The 25,454-nt window shown below is 40.2% G+C and overlaps 1 protein-coding gene across 39 annotated transcripts in view; it reads right to left on the bottom strand.

The window, feature by feature from the left end:
* Window positions 1-25,454, bottom strand: part of DST (dystonin) — a 486,283-nt gene that overhangs the window by 191,867 nt on the left and 268,962 nt on the right. For all 39 annotated transcript variants that reach the window (XR_007923259.2, XR_011388661.1, XR_011388662.1 and 36 more), the window contains 3 exons: window positions 16,323-16,489; window positions 402-514; window positions 196-302 (listed from right to left, as the gene is read on the bottom strand). Coding sequence is in view for 36 of the 39 variants with exons in the window: in XM_051855540.2 (XP_051711500.1) it covers window positions 196-302; window positions 402-514; window positions 16,323-16,489 (387 nt within the window). In the remaining 3 variants the exon portion in view is untranslated. The remainder of the gene's footprint in view (window positions 1-195; window positions 303-401; window positions 515-16,322; window positions 16,490-25,454) is intronic.

The raw sequence follows: 25,454 nt of genomic DNA, 5'->3' as shown, positions 1-25,454 counted from the left end.
GGCCCCCAAATTACCTTTTTACTCTATTTTTCCACAAACTTTTTGAGGTCCCCTGACAGTATCAGTTCATTAAGTAGCATGATAACTTCTTTTAAGCATATGTGACATTAAAGAACTATAAAAAGCACTAAGAACTAACTCTCAGAGAATTCAGTCAGCTGGTCATTTTCCAGTACAGAAAAATCAAATACTCACATTTGCACTGATGCCTTCACCACCTTCAGGGACTTTAGGAAATGCATCATAGAGAGATGACACATAAGTTATTACTGACTTTTCATCAGGTGAGGAGACATCAACGTCTAAAAGCAGCAACATAAGTTAATGATTTCATGATGCTGATAAATTACTTTTGAACAGACGTGCATGCCAGTCCACAGGTAGTGAAGAGAACAACTCACCTTCAGGGTCCAGGAGTCGTATAACACCAATTTTTTCTGCTACGTAAAAAGCGTGCTCTAAGTTTGCAAGGTTGCTTTGAACAGCAACAGTATTCATGTCTATCAGGTCCGGCCTAGGAAAAAAGTTACCATGTTAATTAAGTTTTCTCATGTGCCAATTCAAGTACTGTATTTGCATGTGTTATCTATTTACAGAACTTCAACAAATATTAATACCACATCTGTGTTAAAATATGGAGATTTCATCAAGCAGTTAACATTAACTACTTCTCTCAGAAACTTTTGTGTGCCAAGAAAAATTTGAACATATAAAACTTTAAATGGAGTCTACAAATGGCTCATAACCAGAATATATAGGAATATCTATCCCATTCAACCAATTTAAGCTTCACTGTTCCAATAGTGTCCTTGTTATCCAATCATCATCTTTTCAATATGTCCCCCTAAACAAAAAATATATGCCATACTCATGGCACCCTCTCTTCTGGGATATCCTTCCCAATGCTATTGGCTTCTATAATCACTCATTCTTCTGATCAGGGATCAAGCCCCATTGCTTCTTTGGAGCCCCTTGCTGATCTTCCCAGCATTCATTTTTCTCTCTCTGTTCTCTGAACTCCTTATATCCCTGGCCTGCACGACTCAATGTAGCACTTATGAAATCGTATACTTTTGCCCTCTTTTTTTTTTTATTTTTTTATTTTTTTATTTTTTTTTGACAGGCGGAGTGGACAGTGAGAGAGACAGAGAGAAAGGTCTTCCTTTTCCATTGGTTCACCCTCCAATGGCTGCCGTGGCTGGCGCACCACGCTGATCCAATGGCAGGAGCCAGGTACTTATCCTGGTCTCCCATGGGGTGCAGGGCCCAAGCACTTGGGCCATCCTCCACTGCACTCCCTGGCCACAGCAGAGAGCTGGCCTGGAAGAGGGGCAACCGGGACAGAATCCGGCGCCCCGACCAGGACTAGAACCCGGTGTGCCGGTGCCGCAAGGCGGAGGATTAGCCTAGTGAGCCGCGGCACCGGCCAACTTTTGCCCTATTTTAATTATTTTATACTCATGTACATCTTGCTTCTCTCAACTAGCTCACCTAGATAGCAAGAACCACATATTAATAAGTTTTTATATTTTAGCCTTCTGCTAAGATACATATACACAGTAGACAGTCAATAAATATCTGCTAAGAAGTTAGTAAGGGGGCTGGTGCTGTGGTGCAGCGGGTTAAAGCCCTGGCCTGAAGCACCGGCATCCCAGATGGGCATCAGTTCTAGTCCCAGCTGCTCCTCTTCCGATCCAGCTCTCTGCTATGGCCTGGGAAAGCAGTAGAATACGGCCCTTGTCCTTGGGCCCCTGCACCCATGTGGGAGACCAGAAGAAGCTCCTGGCTCCTGTCTTCGGATTGGCACAGCTCCGGCCGTTGCGGCCATCTGGGGAGTGAACCAGCAGATAGAAGACCTCTCTATCTCTACCTCTCTCTGTAACTCTGTCTTTCAAATAAATAAAATAAATCTTAAAAAAAAAAAAAAAGAAAAAAAAAAAAGAAGAAGTTAGTAAGTAGGTTGGGTCACTAGTAATTTGAATCCTAAATGAGTGGCTCGGATAAGCATGAGAGTTTTTAATTCTCACAAGCATGAATATGTACTTTTATGCTCAAATAATCTCACTCTCTCTACCCCCTCCAAAGATCAGCCTTCATCTCTAATTTGTGAGATGCACATGATACTCTAAAGCACAAAGGATACTTTAAATCCAGTTCTGTCTACAGGAGCAGGAAAAAGACTCCTCAAATGCTCCTTGTATAGAAAATGTCAAAATATATATGGTAGCTGGAAACTTGACTCAAGGCCAAAAGCTGGTCAGAAAACTTTGATCTCAAAAACAAAGCATTAAAAGAATGCAGAAGCAAATATGGAAACTAAAGCCTTCAAAAAATGGCACCTACCCCCAAATTTCATGAAGAACTTGTTTATCAACTTAAATAGGAAGACTCTACAATCTCCACAGACATTCTGGTTTGCTCAAAATATTCATTTGGGAAATCACCGAAAGAATGAAATATCACAGAGGTAGTGGGAAGAATGAAACACAAATTATTTTGAATACTACTTGGGAGGCTGTTTACAAAAGAAAAACCTTGAAAATATATCACTGATCTTATAAAAGGTAAACAGTAATTTGTACTCTTATTTTCATCAGGTGAAAAAGCAGACTTCCAAAAAATATATTTAGTTTTATAGCACAACAAAGAGTACATATTCTGAAGTACATAACCTGAAAATGTAGCTACTATTACCCACATGCTCATCTCCCAGAAAATCACTAGGAAACTCATACTTTTTACATGCCACCAATATGATCATTTATTATAGGAGCAAAAATTTGACAATAGAGGCAAATGACAGAGCTCTATTATATTCAGAAAGAATATAATAAAGAAATCTGCCAACTTCCAGATTACCAACCAGGTGTGCATAATAGTCTAGACAAAAAAAAATCTAAATTTCTTTCATCAAAAAATTTTTTGTTTCCATAAAGTTCGCATATTTTAGAGAAATCAAACCAGTCTTTTGGAGTCTGCCAACTCTCCGAACAAGAGATGGCATGTTATTCTGAGAACCCTGCCATTAGCAAAGAAGGCAAACACTGACTAATCCCAGAGACAATGAATAAAGTCATTGAAGAATCAAGTTTTTTGAGCTGCAGAATAAAACATAAAACTTCCTTCAGAATGACATAGTCATTTCATTACAAGAGCAGCTGTATAATACAATGAGTTTGAATAAGTTGCCTCTTTCACTCTGATAGTTAACACTTTAATGGAATAAAAACTGAAATGGTTTTCTTCCATTAAATGACTTTAGTAGATAAAGAAAACTAAACAGAAATGAGAAAAAAAGAAAAAAATTTAAACCACCATTTAAAAGTAATTGCATGAAAATCATCAAAATCTTTTTATCCCCTCGTTGTCCTGACACTTTGGTCAGTTTCCATCTTTCAATCCACTTCTCTACTTTCCTGGAGCATTCAGAAGAAGCCTGGGCTGTGTCTTGTCTAACTTCCTTCTTTTTCAGTCTTACTGAGATAACATATAACCTTTAAAACTTCAGATATTCACATACAGAAGATACTAATTTTCATTCTAAAGGTTTCATTTTGCTGTAACATGTTTTTGTGGACTGGCAGCAGGAAATTTCATTTCCATCTTAGGTTTCATTAACCTGAGTACATCAGTCAACACTCTACATAGAGCAGACAGTGGTCATATTCCTGTATTACACCCGAGCTTAGTATCAACTATTCTAATTTCTCTAGTTTACAGAAATTTTTCTAAACCAGATAATGTAATCTTCTGCCACCTAAAATAATATACACTATATATACTCATTTTTTATGGAAAAAGGGTCATTCTAACTCTTGTTTTATTATAATGTAATCTTCTTGAAGTGACTCAATCATCTTAGATTGTAATGTTTAAGCATGTATTTATATTCCATTTTTTTAAAAGATTTATTTATTTATTTAAAAGGTAGAGTTACAGAGAGGCAGAGGCAGGGAGAGAGAGAGAGTTCTTCTATCCACGGGTTCACTCCCCAGATAGCCACAATGGCCTAAGCTGCACTGATCCAAAGCCCGGAGCCAGGATCTTCTTCTGGGTCTCCCATGTGGATACAGGGGCCCAAGGATTTGGATCATCTTCTACTGCTTTCCCAGGCCATAGCAGAGAGCTGGATGGGAAGCTCATATGGGATGCCAGCACTGAAGACAGTGGCTTTAACCTGCTACGCCACAGCACTGGCCCCTATATTCTGTTTTTTTAATAAGCTATTCAATGTAGCTTAGAAATTAAAATACAATAAAATAACATAAATTTGAAATTAGAAGCATAAAATCGAGAGAAGGTCATGATCTTTGCCTGTGTTCCTGCTGAACTCTGGTCATTTTGTTTTCTGTCGAACTCTTTATTTTGTGGAGCATTAGGCCTTTTATTATAATGTAAATTAAAAATATGTTCTCTCAAAGATAAAGAAACACAATAAAATAAAATGATTTGAAACAGAGAAGGCTATGACATGGAGCTAAAAGTGAGATAAAAAGTGCAAACTATATACTTGCTTAATGCTCTTAATTCATTCCAAAATTATAGAGCAAAAAGATATTAAAAATGAATATTATATAAAATAATTTGGGATAAAAGTAATGTCAATTTTTCTATAATATTCATCTCAAATAAAGCTGTCTTAAAGACACACTGATACATATGTATGGATATGGGCATTTACGTAGTTGTAGATATATATGGATACATAGTACAAAGATATCACCCTGTGTAGTAATAGACAACCAATGCTAACAGGATATTAAAATTGCTTAAGAGATTTCTTTGGTGTAGACACTCCCAAATACAATAGCTCACATGAAAGTTAGATAGGATCCTGTGGGAACATGTGACTTATATGCAATAAATAGCTGCAGAAAGACACATCAACTACCTAAGGCTTCCATATTACATTATGCCAAACACCAATACACTCAACTACAAAAATATGAAACAAAGTGAAAATACTTGGGAAGAAAGCACTCTGAAATACAGCAGACAAGACACTGATTAAAGATAACTATGGAAAAAAAGTTACCTAAGAGTATTTTAGTATTGACATAATTTTTTAAAGTATGAAAAAGTTAAGTGATTTTAAGTTCTTGGTTTGTTAGGTTGTGTTGGCTTTTGATTGGCACTGAATAACTACTTATGTGGATAAAAACAGTTAGATTTTGGCTATACCTTGAGCTCCCCTTCCAATGTTTGAGAAATTTCCCTTTTATGGGTCTTAGTGGAAAGGAAGAACAGAGCCCATTTCCCAATACAGAAATAAAATATGTCCTGTTTTTCTTGCCTCTTCTCTTTGCTCAAGAAATACCCATTGCATACCCTCCCCTCACCCCATGTATTACACTACCTGGCCGACTCAAATCTTCCTGTAGACTTGATTCCACCATCGTATCTGCCAGAAAACAATTCTCCCTCCTTCCCAAATGCTGTAGGCTATCTGTAACTGTTAGGACATTTTGTCCTAACTAGGAATTTGTGTCTCATCCTGAACTGTGCGCTTCTGAAAGCACAGCCTGTGTTTCATCCATGTTTATGGCCTGGATATCTAACTCAATGCCTAACACAAGAACTTTTACGGAATGAATGAATAATAATAAAGGGACAAATGAGCTACTAGGCGGGTGGCAGGTACCAGTGATTCAAATTCCTGGAGGTATTTTCCATCCCAGGTTTGTTCCTTTTCATTTCACTAATTTCCACAAACAAGACCACCATCTATGGTTTCCAAAGGATCTCAAAATCTTATCAAAATCCACATGGAAAAGGATACAATGTCATAGCTTCTGCATGTCCTCAATAAGGTCACACCCTTTTGAGGTTTCCTCTTTTCTCTAATGGAAACAATTTAGAGAACAGGCATGGAGTGAAAACAACAAACAAGGGTGACTTAGGAAACTTTGAAAAGTATAAATTACTGCTTCTGGGCCTCCTTTCCTTCCTTGTGTTCCCTCAATTTCAGCTTCTACTCAGTGCCTATTGGTATGTTTTATAAAATGGGAACAGTAACAAAACAACAACAAGCATTACAGTACACTGACACCAGCTATGTGGCAGGCAATGCATTAAGAAATGTAAAGGCCTTGTATCATGCAGTCCTCTCAGCACCCCTGAGCAGTGGGATGTGTTACTATCCTGGATTTACAGGAGAAAAAACCTGGAGTACGAGGAGGTTACATAACTTGAGCAAGAGCACAAATCTGGTAAGTGGTGGGCAGATTTTGAACACAGCTCTGTCTGAGTACAAAGCCTGGGGACTTTGCTGTACTGCCCTGGCATTATAAACTGAGAATTTACTAAACAGTCACATCCGATGTGAAGATAAGAATTCAAAATACAGAAAATAGGAACAAGTGATTTTGTCTGGTGGTTGGGATGCCCATGTTTATTAATATTACTGAAGTACCTATACTGAAGTACCTGGGTTTGAGTCCCAACTCCACTCTGATTCCAGTCTTCTGCCTACCACAAGAAGCAACAGCCATGGCTCAACTAGTTCAGTCCCTGTCACCCAGGTGAGAAACAAGGTTTGAGTTCCCAGCTCCATTGTGGGCATTTGGGGATTCAGTCAATGAACCAATGGATGGGCGCTTTCTTGCTCGCTCTCTCCCTCTCTCTCTCTCAAATAAAATAAAAAGAAAGAAAGAAATATTCAGAAGATTATACTTGTGCTTCCAGAGAAAATAAGGATTACGGTAACACCCATGAAGAAACACAAGAAACTAAATAACTGTTAAAAAATACGATGACGTTCCAGATAGTCATGAAAACAGTACTCATGAATACATACTAAACCATCTTTCCCACTTGTAATGTTTGTAGGGCAATAATCCAGACTGAGAATTTAGAGAAAGCCAGGCTATCTGTAGTTCAGTGAGGTTCTCCTCCCTCCCAAGGAAACTGAATTGTGTTAGAATCCCTCCTCATTAAAGATTCTTTAATGTTCTTTTAAAATTGGCAAACAATCCACAATACCACCAGATAGCTACGTAACAATACAAACACAAAGCACACACAGGCACAGACATGCCTACTGTCTTAAGAACTCATTACGAGACAGAGCTCCTTTTAACTCTTTCACAGTGCCGATTTTTCTTGTCTAAGTCAAGAAAAAAAGAACACATTTAGTGCTGAGATGGGGATAATTTGTGTTGGCCCACTCTGGAATATGCTAGAAAACAAGTCTGTAAAAGAGTGTATTTAGTCACAGATTGCTTTTCCTTTAAGTAAGAATTTAAAAAAACAATTAAATTTTGTGACCTGAGATATCTCAAAGGACATCAGCAACCATTTCCTTTGTCAATTAAAAAAAAAAAAAAAAAAAAAAAGACAAGACATAAAGTAGACCCATGGCTGCCATGGGCCACTAGGAGAAGGGAATGAAGACTCAGTGTTTACTGGGTACAGTAAAATGTGGCTGGAGATGGATGGTGGTGATGGCAGCACATAGAGTGAATGCACCCAATGCCACTGAACTGCATACTTCAAAAAGGTGAGATCGTAGTATATGTCGAATATCTGAGCGTAATTATTTTAAGACAATTTTACATATTTGAGAGGAAAGGCTAAGTGCAGGTAGAACAACAAAACAAGTAACAGAGCTTTCAGCCGTCTTGTCATTGAGTTCCAAATTGCTATTAGACTTTGGACATACGTCCTGCAACTAGTTCCTTCTATCAAAAATGAAAATCAGGAATTACAGAAGTTAGAATAAAAAGCACCTAGGATTCCTATTCTTTTATGTCTAGGGAGTATCTGGAAATGTGTGGAAGTATGGGAGAAAGGGTTTTATTGGCTACTGCTGATAGAAGGTTTAAAGAATCCAACTGATTTGACTAAGATCTCAAGAGAGGATTCATGTCAAAGTTCTCATGAAACTAAGAATAAAGAACAATCAATACACACAGGTTGTTAAGAAATTTCTGGGGGCTGGAGCCACAGCTTCACATTGGGTTAAAGCTACAGCCTGTAATTCTGGCATCCCATATGTGCACCAGTTGGAGTCTCTGCTACCCCACTTCCAATCCAGCTCCCTGCTAATGCACCTGGGAAAGCAGCAGAGGAAGGCCCAAGTGCCTGGGGGCCGTGCACCCACATGGGTGACCAGAAGAAGCTCCTGGCTTTGTCCTGGCCCACCTCTGGTCATTGTGGTCAGTCAGGGAATGAACCACAGCTAGAAGATCTCTCTGCTAGTCTTTCCTTTTCTCTCTCTGTAACTCTGCTTTTCAAATAAATAAATCTTTAAGAAAAAAAAAGAAATAATTGTTCACAAAACCATGCGATAAAAATGTAGTTAGAAGAGGCACAACTTGATGCTTTAGTATGCTATATAGGAACAATTATTTCTTTTTTTTTTTTTTTTTTTTAATTTTTATTTTTTTGACAGGCAGAGTGGACAGTGAGAGAGAGAGACAGAGAGAGAAAGGTCTTCCTTTGCCGTTGGTTCACCCTCCAATGGCCGCCGCTGCAGCCGGCGCACCGCGCTGATCCGATGGCAGGAGCCAGGATCCAGGTGCTTTTCCTGGTCTCCCATGGGGTGCAGGGCCCAAGCACCTGGGCCATCCTCCACTGCACTCCCTGGCCATAGCAGAGAGCTGGCCTGGAAGAGGGGCAACCGGGACAGAATCCGGCGCCCCAACCGGGACTAGAACCCGGTGTGCCGGCGCCGCAAGGTGGAGGATTAGCCTAGTGAGCCGCGGCGCCGGCTAGGAACAATTATTTCTAATCAACCAACTAGCAAGTTCATTCACTCACTTAATATTTAATAAGCATCTGCCTACCATGGGCCAGGCAGTGAGGCACCAAGAAGATAGTAAGTATATGGAGAAATCAGAGCTCCATATGGAGAGGAAACTAAAAGAACACCTGGTGGGAAACTACCTAGGTGGGAAAAACATGCACAAGCTCTGGGGTTGGTGGAAGCATGACTACAAGGAGCCAATGCATGGTGAGGAGTTAGCACCCTGAGGCCACATGGTGAGATATAAGGCTGAGTGGGTGGCAAGGGGCCAAGATGATAGCCAATCTCATGCAGTTCTTCAAGGATTTTTGAAATTTTTTTCTAAGAACTATGGAAAGTCATTAAGGTACATTAAGGAGGATTGTAAGAGATTAAATGATCATATCTGGGGTCAGATGGAACAGAATTTTTTTATTTTTAAAGATTTATTTATTTCATTTGAAAGAGTCACAGAGAGAGAAACAGTGACAGAGACAGAGAGACAGAGAGACAGAGAGACAGAGAATCTTCCATCTGCTGGTTCATTCCCAAGATAGCCACAATGGCTGAGGTTGGGCCAGGCTGAAGCCATGAACCAGGAGCTTCTTCTAGGTCTCCCACATGGGTAGCAGGGGCCCAAACACTATGAGCCATTTTCTGCTGCTTTTCCAGACCATTAACAGGGAGCTGGATCAGAAGTGGAGCAGCCAGGACACAAACCAGCACTCATATGGGACGTTGGCATCACAGGCAGCAGCAGCTTCACCTGCTACGCCAGCCGTGGAACAGAAATTCTAAGTGGTGAAAGTACTCCCACAGAACCCAGGTAGGAGACCCTGGTGTCTTGCAGAAGAATGTGGCAGCAGTGGAGAGAAGTGGACAGGTCAAGAGATATTTAGGTCATGTCCACCAAATTTACTTCTATAAATTAACACTGGTTTGAGTAAGTTAAGTCTAAGGGCATGGATGAGAGACAACACAAGGAGAAAGGAGAAGGCCAAACATGCCACATAAAACAATTCCAACATTCACCAACATGTCTGCAGAGGGAGAAGAGGAGGAGCAGCTCAAGAAATGGGAGGAAACCCTGGGGAGAGCAGTGGCATAAAAACTAAAGGAAGGAGTATCTCAAGAAGAAAGCAACAGGCAGTTGGGTCACATAATAACAGGCAGCCTAAAAACATGGCACCAGGCTCCCTGGGGATCTTAGCAGTGTTTTATGGGATTTTGGGCCCAGAAAGCAGATTCAGTGGGCTGGGGACTAAGTATGAAGTAGTGGGGTATAGACAACTCTTTTGAGGCATCTAGTCTCAAAGGAAAGGAGATAGCTGGAAAAAAGCACAGGGATAAGAGGTGCTTTTGTTGACTGTTGTTTTATTACCAGGCATCAGAGTACTTAAAATCCAGTGAGAAAGATTCATCAAAGGGAACAGGTGAATACACGGGGGAAAAGAGGACCTTCAGCCAAAGGCTGAGATGAGATCCACAGCACAGTAGGAGGGGGCGGCCTTGAATGGTTGGAGAGATCTCCTGTGCTGAACAGGAGTGAACGTGGTTGGGAGGTTTGCAGAGGAGGGTGGATTTGTATCTTCGGAAGCAGAGCTAGCACATGCTGGCTTCAACATTCTCTTAGGGCAAGATCAAGATCATCTGTTAACAGTGAGGAAAAGGCTGTAGCAAGAAAATGATGTGAGGGAGAAGAAATGAACAGAAAAAGATGGTGGTCAGGTCTGTTGCTAATGGCGGAGGTGCTGCTAATGAAGTTCCAGTGAAACCAGCCGACCCTGAAGCGTGACTCTCCAGTGTGCCTCACTGCTCTGGGGACGTGCACAGACAAGGCCGCAGCTGCGCGCACAACAGGCTCAGGCATTGCTGGGAACATGTTAGACACCGAGCAGTGTGCAAGGAGCTGAAAAAGGATTCTGTGCAAGTTTTAAAAACACAACAAAAAACCCCTCACTTCATTGATCTTCACTAAGATCAGTCTTAGAACACTCTCTAATCTCCAGCCCACCACCCACACAGTCACATGAAGCAGCATGTGTCACTTAATGTCAGATCTTTGAGAAATCACACCAAAGAAAAGACATTCAATATGCTCACTAATCCTACGACAACCATAACAAATTCCTGAAGATGACTGTGGATTATATCATGTTCAGACTTAGCATATTCTTACTGTTCTTGGTACAAAGAGCATCGCATCTTGCTCATTCCTACCCCCCCACAAAAAAAAAGACCTGTAATATGGTCCACCTCTCTCCTCCAGCAAATAAATATGTGCATGGAGAAGATCCATGCACAGTTATGTAACTGATGCAGATATTCCTTTGTGCTCATATTCGAACACATCTTGTTGAAAGAAACAAAGCTAAGAACTCCAAGGTGGCAATAAGCTATGAAGGTAATATTCCCTTGTTTGCAAAACTGGATGCCTGAATTTATTTGAAATATTCTTTTTTGTCCTACAGAGTGGCTCTCAAGGCAGAGGGAAACAGTGAGAAATACTATAATTTGCAGTAAGTATTGTTAATACTTTAATATTAGAATCTAACAACTTCAGTAATTAAAATATACTGAATGAATTATGCCTTTTATCTCAGAATAATCCACTCTATGATAGCCTTATGGATTTTAATAAATACAAAGAAGAGTATCTATTTTGAGCAGAAATAACTCTTCCACTACCTATGCTTTCGTGAGCTGATAAAAGTTTTAGTAAACCTTAGTGACTAAGGGATAAATAGTCCCTCTTTTTCAAAAGGAGCAGGTGTTTGAGGTAGGGACCCACTTATTTTTACTTTGGGAGTAAATAAAATCTTAAAATGCTTCATATCTGAGAATGTGAATGTACAAACAAGTCAAACTGAAAGAAGTACTAAAATAGATGAGCCTATCAAAAATGGCAGCTGCTCCTGTAATGTAAAACAAAGGCAAGACAATGGTGAAGGGAAGCCTGAAGACAGCACATGGGGGTCTCAAGGAGAGAAGGGTCTTTACCCAAATCCCATTCCTCTTGAGCTTTAAGTCCGTGCCTGGGGTTAAGAGAATCACCGCAGCACATAGGGAGGGAGGGAAACTAATGTTTACTACCCACTTCCTTAACCCTGACACATAGATACACACTCGCTCATAGGTTGTAGCAAGACAGCCTCCAGTGCTGGTATTGTTTACAGGATCCCGTAATTCTGAAGATTGCCAACTTATTTCACTATTTCTCCCCACACACACTGAACACACAGGTTTAGACTAGCAGCATACACATCAAACACAGGGAAACAAGGGCCCTCAGCTTTTGGCACATTTTTAAGAGCTGAAAATAAATAATTTTATGAATAAAAGGGTGAATATTAAATAAAGAATAATAGGAAAAAAATTGAATGGGAGTTGGACCAGCTAGAATGCAATGAACAAGCTGGGAAATGTTTCTTTCTCAAAGGCACCATTGAGATGAAACAGTGCAGAGGGCATATATCAGTACAACTCTTTCAGCAATCAGGAAACGTATCTTAAATATTAAACACAATATCCTTTGACCCAATAATTCCACATCTAGGACCTTATCCTATAGACATGTTCATACTTCCCTACAAAGACCCATATAATCAACAAATTTAGCACCAACAAACAACATCAATTAGGCAATACAAATAGTGCACAAAAAGGACAGACAGAAGAGCCATCTTCCTATAATAGCTGAATCACTTTTTCAGTTTTCTGCCTCAAAAATGGAAATAGGGGGATACAAGCTTACTTCGTATCTGTAAGGATCCTTTTCATACAATAATGGGAAACTTAGTATTAGAGAGTTTCTGTACATCATTCTGAGCAAGAGGGCCAGGAACACAGAAAGAAGTATGAGTAAATCTTTCCTCTAAAAATTTAAATGCCAAAAATCATACCACACAAATTGCATGTAAAAATACACAGACATACTAAAAATGGCTGTGTACACTAGCTCGTACATCTCGCTTGGATGCAGGTTCATGATATTGCAAGCTGTGTACCTTAGCTCTTGAAGAATCAAAAAATGTGATGATGATTAGAAATCACCCATTTCTGCTGACCATGTTAACCATTTGTTAGTTCACTAAGCAATTTGATTTCATCTCCCAGGCCAGTGATTTTTGAAAAAATTAATAACCTTCAGTGTCATACAAACCAGAGCCCATACCTGTGCACACACACACACATACAGCCTCATATCTCTGGACTCTACAGCCTGAGGACTAAGCAAAAAGAACCACCTACTCAACACTAATCTAACTTCCCAAAAGAACATTTCAAACCCTGAAGGGCCTCCTCCCTGTACTAAACCAGTTCAGTCCAGTTTAGCCTCTAAGGTGTGACTGATCTCAGCATGTGACTGATTCATTAGCCTCCAGGTCATACTATTAAAGAGGATGACTCTAACCACAGCCTCACAGTCTGGCCTTCCCAATTCCGGCATCTTTAAACACTCACAACAATAAAACGTGAGGGTCTCATTAAATTCCAATCCAAAACTCAAACAGTTAACCAAATAATTGCTACCCAACCACAAGTAAAAAAGCAAGTAAAAACAAAAAAATCCCTGGCTGTTTAATTAGAAAATGTTTCAATGGTGTGTTCCTGCATTCAACCTATTTCCAAAATTTTCACTCTTAACTTGGCAAATATATTTAAAGGAATATCAAGGGCCTTGAAAGGAGACATAATTGAATGAATGGGCTAAATTAAAAACAAGAATAGGGCAGGAAGAAACCAGTAGGCAGAAATCATCTCTCTTCAAGCACCCCCAACCCTGTAGCATTTTGGTTGTAACATCCTGAGTGTCCTTCCGTGTCAGCGCCTTAGGTTCACACGGCCATACAGCAGTTTGCAATGTTCTTTCTGGCCTGCGAGTACACACTCATGTTCATGCCTGCTCAGACAGACTTGTTTTCACACTGAGCAATGCTGGGTGCTGCTGTTTTGGAACTTGTCTTTCGTTGTTGTTCTAGGGCAGATACCCAACTGGAGAGACTGGTAGAAATCAAACAAGTGAGGTGCCGCATTACAGGCTGGAAGTGAGAGCTTTTCCTCCCTCAGAAGGAAACAGATCAGTCTTACCGGGATGCCTGAGCCCATCTGTAAATAAGAGCATAACTGGATCCTCTTCTTGTTACACCTGCCTCTGAGTAACAGGCAGTGATGGCGGGAATTTTATTCCCTGCATCTATTCATCCCAGCCCTAGAGTCTCTAGGACACTCCTGGACTCCCTTGACTCTTGGCTCCTGAAGGTTAATTCTACTTCATTCTCTCAGGCGTTTAAGCTCCTTACTCATTAAATGCTTTCGTGACATCCTTTTGATCTAAGTTTATCAAATCCAGTCTTTCTTGTTATTTTGAATGAAAATTGTTAGGGGCAACAATGAGGTTTATTTACCTAAGATCTGTCGGAGTTGTGGTTTTCAGGGAAAGGATTTTATTATGCTTTTAAAAAATGTGAACTATACAAACAAAACAAGCAGAAACAAGTACAGTATGTGGTTTTCTACTATGGGAACCCTTCCCATCAAAAACTCCACATTACTGATATAAGTTCCTAGAAGTAATTATCACAATTGTTCTGGTCAACAGTCGCATTTCTTGACAGCCAGCATGCCTAAAATAATTATATGCATAATGACAAAAATGTTTATGAAAGGAGCAAGCTTGGTGGTACAGTAGATTGAGCTGCAGCAATCATGGGATTCTGTCCTGCTAAGCCCTCTCTCTACAAAGCCTTTTCTACCAGGTGTTCATATGATTAGAAACCAAAGCCACAGGCCTCCTTGGAAAATTTTTATTACAGAAGTCAAATAAAATTCATAAAATAATAAAACTCACCTAAATGCACACAAAAATAAAGCCCAATTAAATAGCTGTTCCCACAGCAAATTCAAATACAACACAAAATTTATAGATAGTTATCAAGTAAAAATAACTGTTAGTTATCAAGTAAAAATAACTGCTAAGATATGCCACAGCTCTACTCTCTAAATGTGAATATCACTATCTTACACAAACATCAAGTCACAGTGTAGTTTCAATTGTATATAACTTTGTCTCTTGTTAGCATAAATCAAGGCATTCAACCATGAGAAATATGAGCACTCCAACCCCATCTATTTAAATTCTTACACATGCTGAAAAGTGCTAAATCTTTTTTATAAGTAAAGAAAAGAACCAAGGACTTTGAAAATACAGTGCTACAGATAAAAGTTTCCTTCAGGTGAAAGAAACCATAAGTTTTTTTAAAAAAAAAATGAGAGAAGGAGGGTAGGACGAAGGGAAAATCATTATGTTCTTAGATTTATATGTATAAATCATATTGAATCTCTTAAAAATTTATTGAAATTAAACAATGTATTAAAATTAAACAAAACATTAAACAAAAAAATGAAAAGGGGAGTTCTTAGATGTGAATAGAAAGGGGGGTTCATTACAATTTTCATAGATGTTAAAATGGCCTAATAAAAAAGAAGAGCAGAGCAAAGAGAACTGAAAGGAAGGAAGAAAACAAGGAGAGGTAGAGGAGGGGATTTCAAGTCGAATCTTAGCTCTGTAAGTTCTTCACAGTGTGGCCTTAATAAACCTCAGTTCCTCATCTGTAAAACTGGGATGATAACAATTCCTGCTTTATAGAACTGTTAGGGGGTTGAAAGAAACAACATACGTAAAGCACTAAACAGAATGCCTTACGTGCATAAAGTTTTCAAACCTTTAACTATTGTAATTTATTACTTTTATTGTGAGAAATAAGTTTGGTCAGTTTAATGAGTTTATATCTTGGGCTTAGCCTATTTGGGAATATAGTCAGTTCTTCAACAGCTTAACACAATCTTCGTAAAACCAAGATAACTGAGATCAAGAAATACGTAATTGTGAATAAACACTTTCTGGGGATTTAACTTCTTATAAGGAGATAAAAGCATAGGCTCCAGAGCTCGACTGCTTTGATTTGAATCCCAATTCTGCCACTGGATGACTGCGTGACTTTAAGCAAGTACATACTCTGTGTATCAGTTTCTGTTTGTTAATCAGGGATGACAATGGGGATGGGGTGAGGATTAGATGGATTAATATGTCTAAACTGCTTAGAACAGTGCCTTGCACTTACTAAGTACTATGTAAGTAACAAGGATTTGGTTTTTAATAATTCTCACATGGAAACTGCTTACCACCTAGAATTGTTTATTGTTAAGCTCAACTACACATTATAGTAACAAGACTAGAAAAATATGATTTGGAAACTTGTCTAAAATAATCATTACCTTTCAACTCATTAGTTTCCTACAAACACAGTTTTGGTCATCTACCTGTAGATTCTACTTACCAAAGCTTATCTGCTAAGTAACTGGCAAAGACCAAAGACATATTATAATTGTTTTCTGGTGTCTGTTACACTAAGGTTTAGAGTGATGATTTCTGAATAATGGGAATTTGATGTGTTCATTTCTGTTTCTTTTTCCTAATTTTCTGCCATGCACAAGTATTACTTCTATAATAATCAAGAGTTATTTCAAAATTAGACATGAAAGACACATTTCCTTGCACATATTTGTATATGGAAAAGAATCATGAATTGCATACCTGTATTTATGAATGATGGCATTAAATAGTTTCCCATCTCTCCAGCAGGTAGTGAAATTTTCACACCGGATTCCAGCATAACCCTCTGTGGCCTGCTGTGTCCACAGCAGCAATCTCTCTTTTGCAGACATATCCTCTGACTCTCCAGTAACATGGATATCAGATATCTAGATAGAACAGAAAGTGTTAAACCATTAGGAGGGAAGGAAGCTAACTCTGATTAAGAACCTACTAGGTGCCAAACACAATGAATACAACTGCTAGTTCATTTAATCTTTGTAACTCTCTCAAGACAGTATATTACTCTTATTTTATACATAGGAAAACTGAGTTCCAAAAAGGTTACCAGATTGAAAAGGTTGTATTTAATTCATTTGTGTCCAATATAAAAGCATCTAATCTCTTGTAACTATACAAAAACTTCACAGCATTGAAAAGTATACATTCTTCCTTGTTAATCTAAGATTTCTTAACTTAAGCAAATGTTTTTCCAAGTTCAAATGGATCAAAAGTAAAACCTATGTGTTATTCGACCCTACCACCTGCAGAGCAGAATTTGATCCAACAGGTGTTGCGTGTGTGTAAAGAACACAGAAATGTGAAATAGTGCCCTCTCCCATTTCTGTATTATACAACACTATGGCTGAAAATCTCTTTCTCATGAGCCTTGCTCAGCTTGCCCAACGTGGAAGCTTTATCAACTAATTTTTTTCTCCTATACTTTGTATGTTTTCATTAAGTGTTCTAAAAAACTCCTCCACTGAATAACAAACAGTTGCTATGATTGCTAGTTTCTGTGATTTATCTTTGCCTGAGCCCATCTCTTTGGTTCGGGTCCTATTTAACCTGTTGATAATTATGTTGAGGCACATGGTGAGTTTACCACAGGTTACACAGTAATTCCAAAGCTGGGATTAACACTAGCAAACAACTGTTCTCTGCCTCGGTGCAGCACTGCAATGCCAAGGGATCGAGAAGACAGGCGCCAAGCCAGGAAGAGGATGAGCATGTGAGATACTGGAAGCAAGACAGAGAGAGGAACATATCATTCTGGAACAGCAGCAAAATCACTGGACTGGAGTCATGAGACAGGCTGTTAGTGCTGGCCAGAAGTCTCATAGCTTTGGATAATTCATTTCATATGCGTGAGTCAACTTCCTCCTCTATAAAATGAGGAGGTAGGAGGCAGAAGCACATAATGGTTAAAGCCCTTTTTAGTCTGAAGTCTCACTAAGAGACCATAAACACAACACAGAACTCAGAGGTCAAAATGGGCAGTCAAGCAACTAAAAGTAGAGCATAAAAAATTCTAGACTAAAGAAAGCCTGTTACAGGCAACCATGCCAGCCTGGGACAGGAAGCCCTTTATTCCTCCCAGCTGCCACAGGAGCCAGAGACAGAGGGACAGCCAACCCAGGGACTTGGGGCAGGAAGGCTACAACAGCTAAAGCCCTTGGCAGGCCTGGCAACCCCTACAGTACCATTTACCAGAGATGAGGCTGGGCCTCATACACCCTTTCTCCAGTATTCAGAAGAAGCAGCCATGCCCTATGAACCTCCACTCTTAGCCACAGTTGGGAGACATTCCTTGACAAATGACCAGAGTTTGAAAATGGAACAAAGTATCTCACTGTTAATCATCCTTCCTAAGAACCTGTGCTAATCTCAGTACCAGGAAAAAGAACTATGTGTATGGACATATCATATAGTACATATGGAAGGGATCTCTTTTTGATGCACAAAAAAAAAAAAAAAAAAAAAAAGAAAGAAAGAAAGAATAGAAAATCACCAATATTCTTATGTCTACCTTCCAAAGATATTCAGGTTTAAAATTAAGCCAGCATGCTTTTCTGGGACATCCTGTGCATTCAAATATTTAAATCACATCTCCACCATTTACATGCTCAAGTTACTTAACTACTTTAAGATCATTCCCTCACTTGCACAGTAATGGTGATAGATATTACCACACCATGTGGCAAGACTGCAACAGGAACACAGTGAGCACATGCTCAGTCCACCAGAGCTATTTGTTGTAGTTATTCTTTCTGACAAAGGGAGGAGCAAAAACCTATCTTTATTATTTTCTCTAATTTTCTCCTGTGGAGAAAATCTAAAAGATTTGAAAACAAGGTTTCAGAGAAACTAATCTAGGAAACTGGGAATGGGAAAGTTGAGCTTTTAGGCAAAGTTTCTTAATAGTTTCCTCCGTGTTTTAACTAATCATAAAATCGACCTCCTTGGAGACCTTCCGATGCAGGTGCTACATGGGTGGTACTGATAGCAATATAAAGAAAAGGGAGATCGCTGGAGAGAGGGGAGACAGTTTTCTGCTGATTCAAGAACATTGCATGCCAGTCCAATTACAAAAGTAATTACCCATTAATAAGTCAGTAAATTTCAGTGTCAAGGTGATAGGCTTGTAGTATTTAATAGGCTTGAATACTAACATATTTCTTTTATTAGAAGATGAGTTTAGAGGTTTAAAAATGGTCTAAATATTAATCGAAAGAAGAGCATCTTATTAAGTAAACTTTTTGGATAAGTTTCAAATTGTTACAGACACTATTTCAGACTGTTACACATGCACACATCATCTAAACAGCTGTAATTTTAAAATACATCTTCAACTATGTTATGAGCCATGCTTTAAGATATCAGAAACAACCCAATAACTCATTTGCAGCTTCTGTTATTCTCAATTAACTGAACATCATCTTCACATGGCAGTTGAAGGTACTTTTAAAAAATATAGTGTTACCATTACTCACAACCTCTGAATATATCAGAGTTTTCATGATACTGTGCAAACTAAAAAGAAAAGTAAATTAAATGCTAAAACTTGCAAGCATGCAACTGTCATGCATAACTCATGTTTTGAAATCTGTGATCAAACTGTTTGAATCCCCCACCAGGACAGGTTAATGATGGCTCCAGATTCAGGCTGGATTGTAGGAAGTTATCAAATCACCTCCCTTCAAAACCCAAGGGAGGGCCAGCACCGTGGCTCAATAGGCTAATCCTCAGCCTGCGGTGCCAGTTGCGGCACCGGTTCTGTCCCGGTTGGGGCGCCAGTTCTGTCCCAGTTGCCCCTCTTCCAGTCCAGCTCTCTGCTGTGGCCCGGAGTGCAGTGGAGGATGGCCCAAGTGCTTGGGCCCTGCACCCGCATGGGAGACCAGGAGAAAGCACCTGGCTCCTGGCTTTGGATTGGCGCAGCACGCCAGCGGCAACGCACCAGCCATAGCAGCCACTTGGAGGGTGAACCAATGGAAAAAGGAAGACCTGTCTCTCCGTCTCTCTCACTGTCTAACTCTGCCCGTCAAAAAATATAAATAAATAAATAAATAAACCCAAGGACAATTCAGTGATGCTACAGAGGGTGAGTTTCAATTCATGCTGCCTGGATTTAAATCTCAGTTCTAACAGTTAAAGAAATAAATGACCCATACTAATCACAAAATATCTCTAAAATCCACGTGAAACATAAATGATGACATAGCAACATCCGCCTCTTTGGGTAGTCTAAAGATTAAATGAAATAATCATATCAAGTGTTCAGCACAACTCTTGACATATGGAAAATTCTCTCACCACGATTTTATTAGTAGCACTTACTGCTTAAAGTGTCTTACCAACAACTTGTCAGCTAGCATCAAAAACAAACAAAACACTTTATACCACAGTTCCTTTTGGAAACTTGAAGCCCTCATGCCTCATATCCAGGTCATTGTTGGCTACCACCCAAATTCAAGTTCTTCCTGTTACTGAGCCTCATGCCCAGTTTTCATCTGCTTTGTCTCCCCTGACCAGTTTGCCATCTTTCCTAATCTTTCTAGACATATCTACTCCATGATAAGCAGAGTCTCATACATCTTCAGTACCTTACACTGTTTCTGCCATTGTACTAGATCCCGGGACTTCCCTATTACCTTAAATCAAGTCACAGACCCCAACAGGCCAACAGGCAACACAGATATATTCTACCTGCCTCAATAGTGCAAATCCAGCTCTTTTCAAACCTCTGCCTGTGGCTGGGCAGCTCTCATCTGGACATTATAAGACAACTCTTGCTTTAACATCTTTTTCTTCTCCTCAAAAATGATTTCCACATGTCCCCAAAGGTCTGGGCAGTGGCTGTGTGTGTACCCTGAAGCCCAAACCTTGTCTCCACATAGCACCCCACCTTCACAGCCCTTTGTCTCCTCCCCATTTCTTTTTTTTTAAGATTTTATTTATTTGACAGGCAGAGTTACAGAGAAAGAGACAGAGAGAAAGGTCTTCCCTCTGCTGGTTCACTCCCCAAGTGGCTGCAACGTCCAGAGCTGCGCCGATCCGAAGCCAGGAGCCAGGTGCCCCCTCCCGGTCTCCCATGTGGGTGCAGGGGTCCAAGGACTTGGGCCATCCTCCACTGCTTTCTCAGACCACAGCAGAGAGCTGGAACGGAAGAGGAGCAGCCGGGACTAGAACCGACGCCCATATGGGATGCCAGCGCCACAGGCAGAGGATTAACCTAGTGCGCCACTGCACCGGCTCCTCCTCCCCATTTCTGACATTCAGACACCTATGTGCTAGGTTTCATCATCTTGATCCAGAACTAGTCTATTTCAGATGTTTAACTTCTGACAGGAATTATCTGTTCGGCACTTTCATTCTCTGACTCTAGCTAAACCAATTATCTGGCTTCACCAACATCTCATATTCCTTAGCCTGCTGAATTCTGTTCCAATCCATGAACTATAGCGGGGGTGGGGGGGTGTGGGGGGGACAAAAACAAAACAAACAAAAAAACTCTTTTTCTTCAAACCTCATTAAGTTCTTAGAACAGAAGCTTTTTGTTGGGAGGACCCCTATAGCAAAAGACAGACTGACAAGAGAAAAACAAGTGAATTGATATGTTTATTTCCTATCTGGGAGGCAAGGAGGGGATATGCCAGACTAGAACATGCCACCTGAACTAGGAAGGATTGTAGAGATAAAGGAAATTATTTATGACACTCTCAATTGTTAAATCAACAACAGGAGTCACAGTGTACTTACTCCCCATGTAGGATCTCTATCCTTAATGTGTTGTACTATGCGAATTAACAGTAAAAGTACTACTAAAACAGTACTCTACACTTTGTGTGTCTGTGTGGGTGCAAACTGTTGAAATCTTTACTTAGTAAATACTAAGTAGATCTTCTGTATATAAAGATAATTAAAATGAATTTTGATGGAGAATGGGATGGGAGAGAGAGTGGGAGATGGGATGGCTGCGGGTGACAGGGAGGTTATGGGGGAGAAAAAGCCGCTATAAACCAAAAGTTGTACTTTGGAAATTTATATTTATTAAATGAAAGTTTTAAAAAAGAGAGAGAGATACAGGAAATTAGAAGCAGCAGATACAGAAGGCTCTCTAGCCTCCCTCTACTTGTCTGGCAGGACACAAATTTACAAAACTAAAAGTATTTTGTCCCCTTCCCATCGAGGAGAGTAAAAGTTAATCACTGAAGATAATTTTCAACCTTTATATAAGGTTATAAAGCTTGTTCATGGCACTAGAGGAATCCACGTAAACAAGCTCTACCATGGAGCCTTTTTCTGACTTTTGTCTGCCCTCCCACAAGCTGTCACTCCTAGAGGCCCAAAGTCCTTTCCCTTCATCTTGTCACTTCTAAAACTTGTTCTTTGCTGAAGATGCCCTGTAAACTGTAATTCAAAGCTGCCTCTTGGAGAACTGTGCATTCCCTGAGTGTCTCCCATGTTCATACAAAATGCACAGGTTAATTAATTTGTTTTTCTCTTGTTAATCTGACCTTCATTAATGGTATCTGGTCCAGCTAAGAATCTTCTCTCAGTTGTACAGAAGAGTATTTTTCTTTTCCTTTAGAGACCTCTCCTATCATTCCGCCTTTCTCATCTGTCTTGTGCTACATGAACCACTAACATCCTCAACTCCCTCACCCCTTGCGCTTTCCCGGCAACCACCCAGACCTCCATCCTGATCAGTCCAGCTCTACGTCTTCTTTCCCTCAGGCTATGAAGCCCTACTGAGAAAGAAAATCACACCCCCATGTGGGCTGCTGCCACCACAAACTCCACATCCGTCATCTCAGCTAGTCAAGGAAACCCAGAAATCCTTCCGGTGCCCCACATGGCAGTTCTTCCACTTCTAGCAATATCACTTTCAATTCTTCACTAGCTGCCAAAAACTCCCTACTCAACCACTTCTTCTTTTACGTTTAACAATCACTCTCATCTCCTCTGCACAGAGACAACAGCCTCATGACTAAGAACTCCTTCACTTCCCTGTACAGCTTTGCCTCTACGCAACCTCCCTTCCTCCTGTGCTCCTGCTTCCTGGGGATCCCACAGAATCAATTATCCCTTCTCATCTGGGTCTTTCCTCTCTGTATTTAAAATACCCAAGTTTCTTTCATCGTAAAATAAATGTAAAAAATAAATAACCCTCATAAACTCAGTTCCCTCTTCATTTGCCATCATCCCTCTCCTTCTCAGCTAAGCAACTTAAAAAAGTGTGGAGGAGGGGGTTTCTGGGTTTTTTTCCTCTCTTATTTATTTATTTATTTATTTTTTCAGCCTTTATTATCTTCAGTCCTCTACCTACTGTGATTTGGCTTCCATCCCCATCACTCCACTACAATTGAACAGAGATGACTTACAAGAAAGTGAGGGAGTTCTTGCTTACAAATCCATCTTTCTAGTAGAAGCAGAAATTAGATTGTTTGCTAAAGATAATAAAAGTGGTGAATAGGAGACTGCTGAAGAGTGACAGATACTCCGAGAGATCATCTATCAGCTCCTCTTTCACAGCCTCATTCATTCAACGAACATTCACAAACGTCTACTTGTACCATTAACAGGCAAGGGTTATAAAACCATCCTTAGGGACCTTAGAGTCTAATGAGAGAAACACAATGCAGAGACGAGCTCAAGGCCTTTTCCCGGTCCTTCCATTTTCTAATCCTGGGCAATCTTTCCTCCGGTGTCAACCCCCATCTAGGACACAGTCCTGGAGTGATACTGGGCTCAGTGTAACTTCTACCTCCTTCAAGAATTGAGTCTCAATGTTGATGGAAATCTGAGGGTATGATCCATTATGCTGTGGCCTGTCTCTTAGGAGCTTGCTATTCTACTTACAATCAAAACCAATTTTTGGCTTATTTTCTTTTTTCAAATAACTAAGATTCCTTATACACTTTCTGTCTGGCTTATCTGATTTAAACTTTAAATTTCAGTAACTAGTTTATCACAGATTCTGCTTAAATTTATTATTATTTATTTATTTTTTTTGGTCTGCAGAGCAGATTTAACACAAAAACTTCTCAATCATTATATACTTTTTGCATTTACACAAACATGAATAGGCCAAATCTTTATGTCACTTAAGTTAGTGAGGGAAATATTATTTCCTCTTATAAAGTAAAATTCAGAGTGTGGTGGTACCACTATAAGGACAGCAAGAAAGGTTAGCCCACCTTGTACACCATTCTATTTGTATGTATTTTTCAATATCTTCCAACCTTAAATTACAAAGAAGAGTCTGCAAGATTTTTATATCATGTGAAAATATTTTCCAGAGCCCTGACAAAAGGTGGTTTACAGAAAACAGTCCTGGATAATAGAAATACACAACACAAAGCATTTTTAGCTACTACCTAGAGAGGTTACAAAGCAAGTTCTCTGAACGTGGATCCTAAAAGTGTTGATCCTCCTGGTAATGAAACAAATGCTCAGAAAATCTAACCATTTGGACAGGGAGTCCTTAAAATCATTTGGATTAGAAACTTTGCTGGTGGGTATTTTTTCACCTAAATAATTCTGGGCACTCAAAAGCATAAAAAACCATAATGTAAATATCAATGTATAAAGTCATTTTCATAGTTGAGAATCCAAGGCTGAGAATACAGAAGTCTCCCACTTGTGTTTTACCTTTTCAGTCCATGTAAGCAATCTCAAAAACTGAAAGGAAAACACTGAACACTAACATGAGCCTTAAAAAATAATTCATGCCAATAACCAAAATACACTCATGATCTTTATACTGGCTTCTCTTTTTCTGACATTACCTGTTCCTTATACAACACTAATACCTTACTCCATTTTTTTTTTTTTTTGACAGGCAGAGTGGACAGTGAGAGAGAGAGAGACAGAGAGAAAGGTCTTCCTTTGCCGTTTGTTCACCCTCCAATGGCCGCCGCGGCCAGCGCGCTGCGGCCGGCGCACTGCGCTGATCCGATGGCAGGAGCCAGGTGCTTCTCCTGGTCTCCCATGGGGTGCAGGGCCCAAGCACTTGGGCCATCCTCCACTGCACTCCCTGGCCACAGCAGAGGGCTGGCCTGGAAGAGGGGCAACCGGGACAGAATCCGGCGCCCCGACCGGACTAGAACCCGGTGTGCCAGCGCCGCAAGGCGGAGGATTAGCCTAGTGAGCCACGGCGCCGGCCCCCTTACTCCATATTTTACCTCTCACCTCTCGGCAGAGCTGAGACAATATCCAATGATTAAAGCCTCAGTCAACCAACCCAGAGGTCATGCACTGAATCTGTGAACATGAATGTCCTCTGAGCAAAGTCAATGCCACCAGATAACTGGGCAACAGGAACACACGTAAACCCAATGTCAAGAAGAAAAATCAGCCGGTGCTGCAGCTCAATAGGCTAATCCTCCTCCTTGCGGCGCCGGCACACCGGGTTCTAGTCCCGGTCAGGGCGCCGGATTCTGTCCCGGTTGCCCCTTTTCCAGGCCAGCTCTCTGCTGTGGCCAGGGAAGGCAGTGGAGGATGGCCCAAGTTCTTGGGCCCTGCACCCCATGGGAGACCAGGAGAAGCACCTGGCTCCTGGCTTCAGATCAGCACAGTGCGCCAGCTGCGGCGGCCATTGGAGGGTGAACCAATGGCAAAGGAAGACCTTTCTCTCTGTCTCTCTTTCTCACTGTCCCGCTCTGCCTGTCAAAAAAAAAAAAAGAAGAAGAAGAAGAAAAATTGTGCTTCATCTGAATCATTTCTCTAAAGCAAATGCGCAAACCTCACATAGTATGCAACCTTAAAACGTCTTATCAATGAAAGAAGCAAGCCAACGTATCCTATCCCACAGCACACTGATTTCATTCACAGTCATTGCTAAATGACCCA

The sequence above is a fragment of the Oryctolagus cuniculus genome, chromosome 5 (genome assembly GCF_964237555.1).
Source record: "Oryctolagus cuniculus chromosome 5, mOryCun1.1, whole genome shotgun sequence".
Lineage (NCBI taxonomy): Eukaryota > Metazoa > Chordata > Mammalia > Lagomorpha > Leporidae > Oryctolagus > Oryctolagus cuniculus.
Note: the sequence above shows the minus strand (reverse complement) of the source record. Positions and strands in the feature narration are given on the sequence as shown.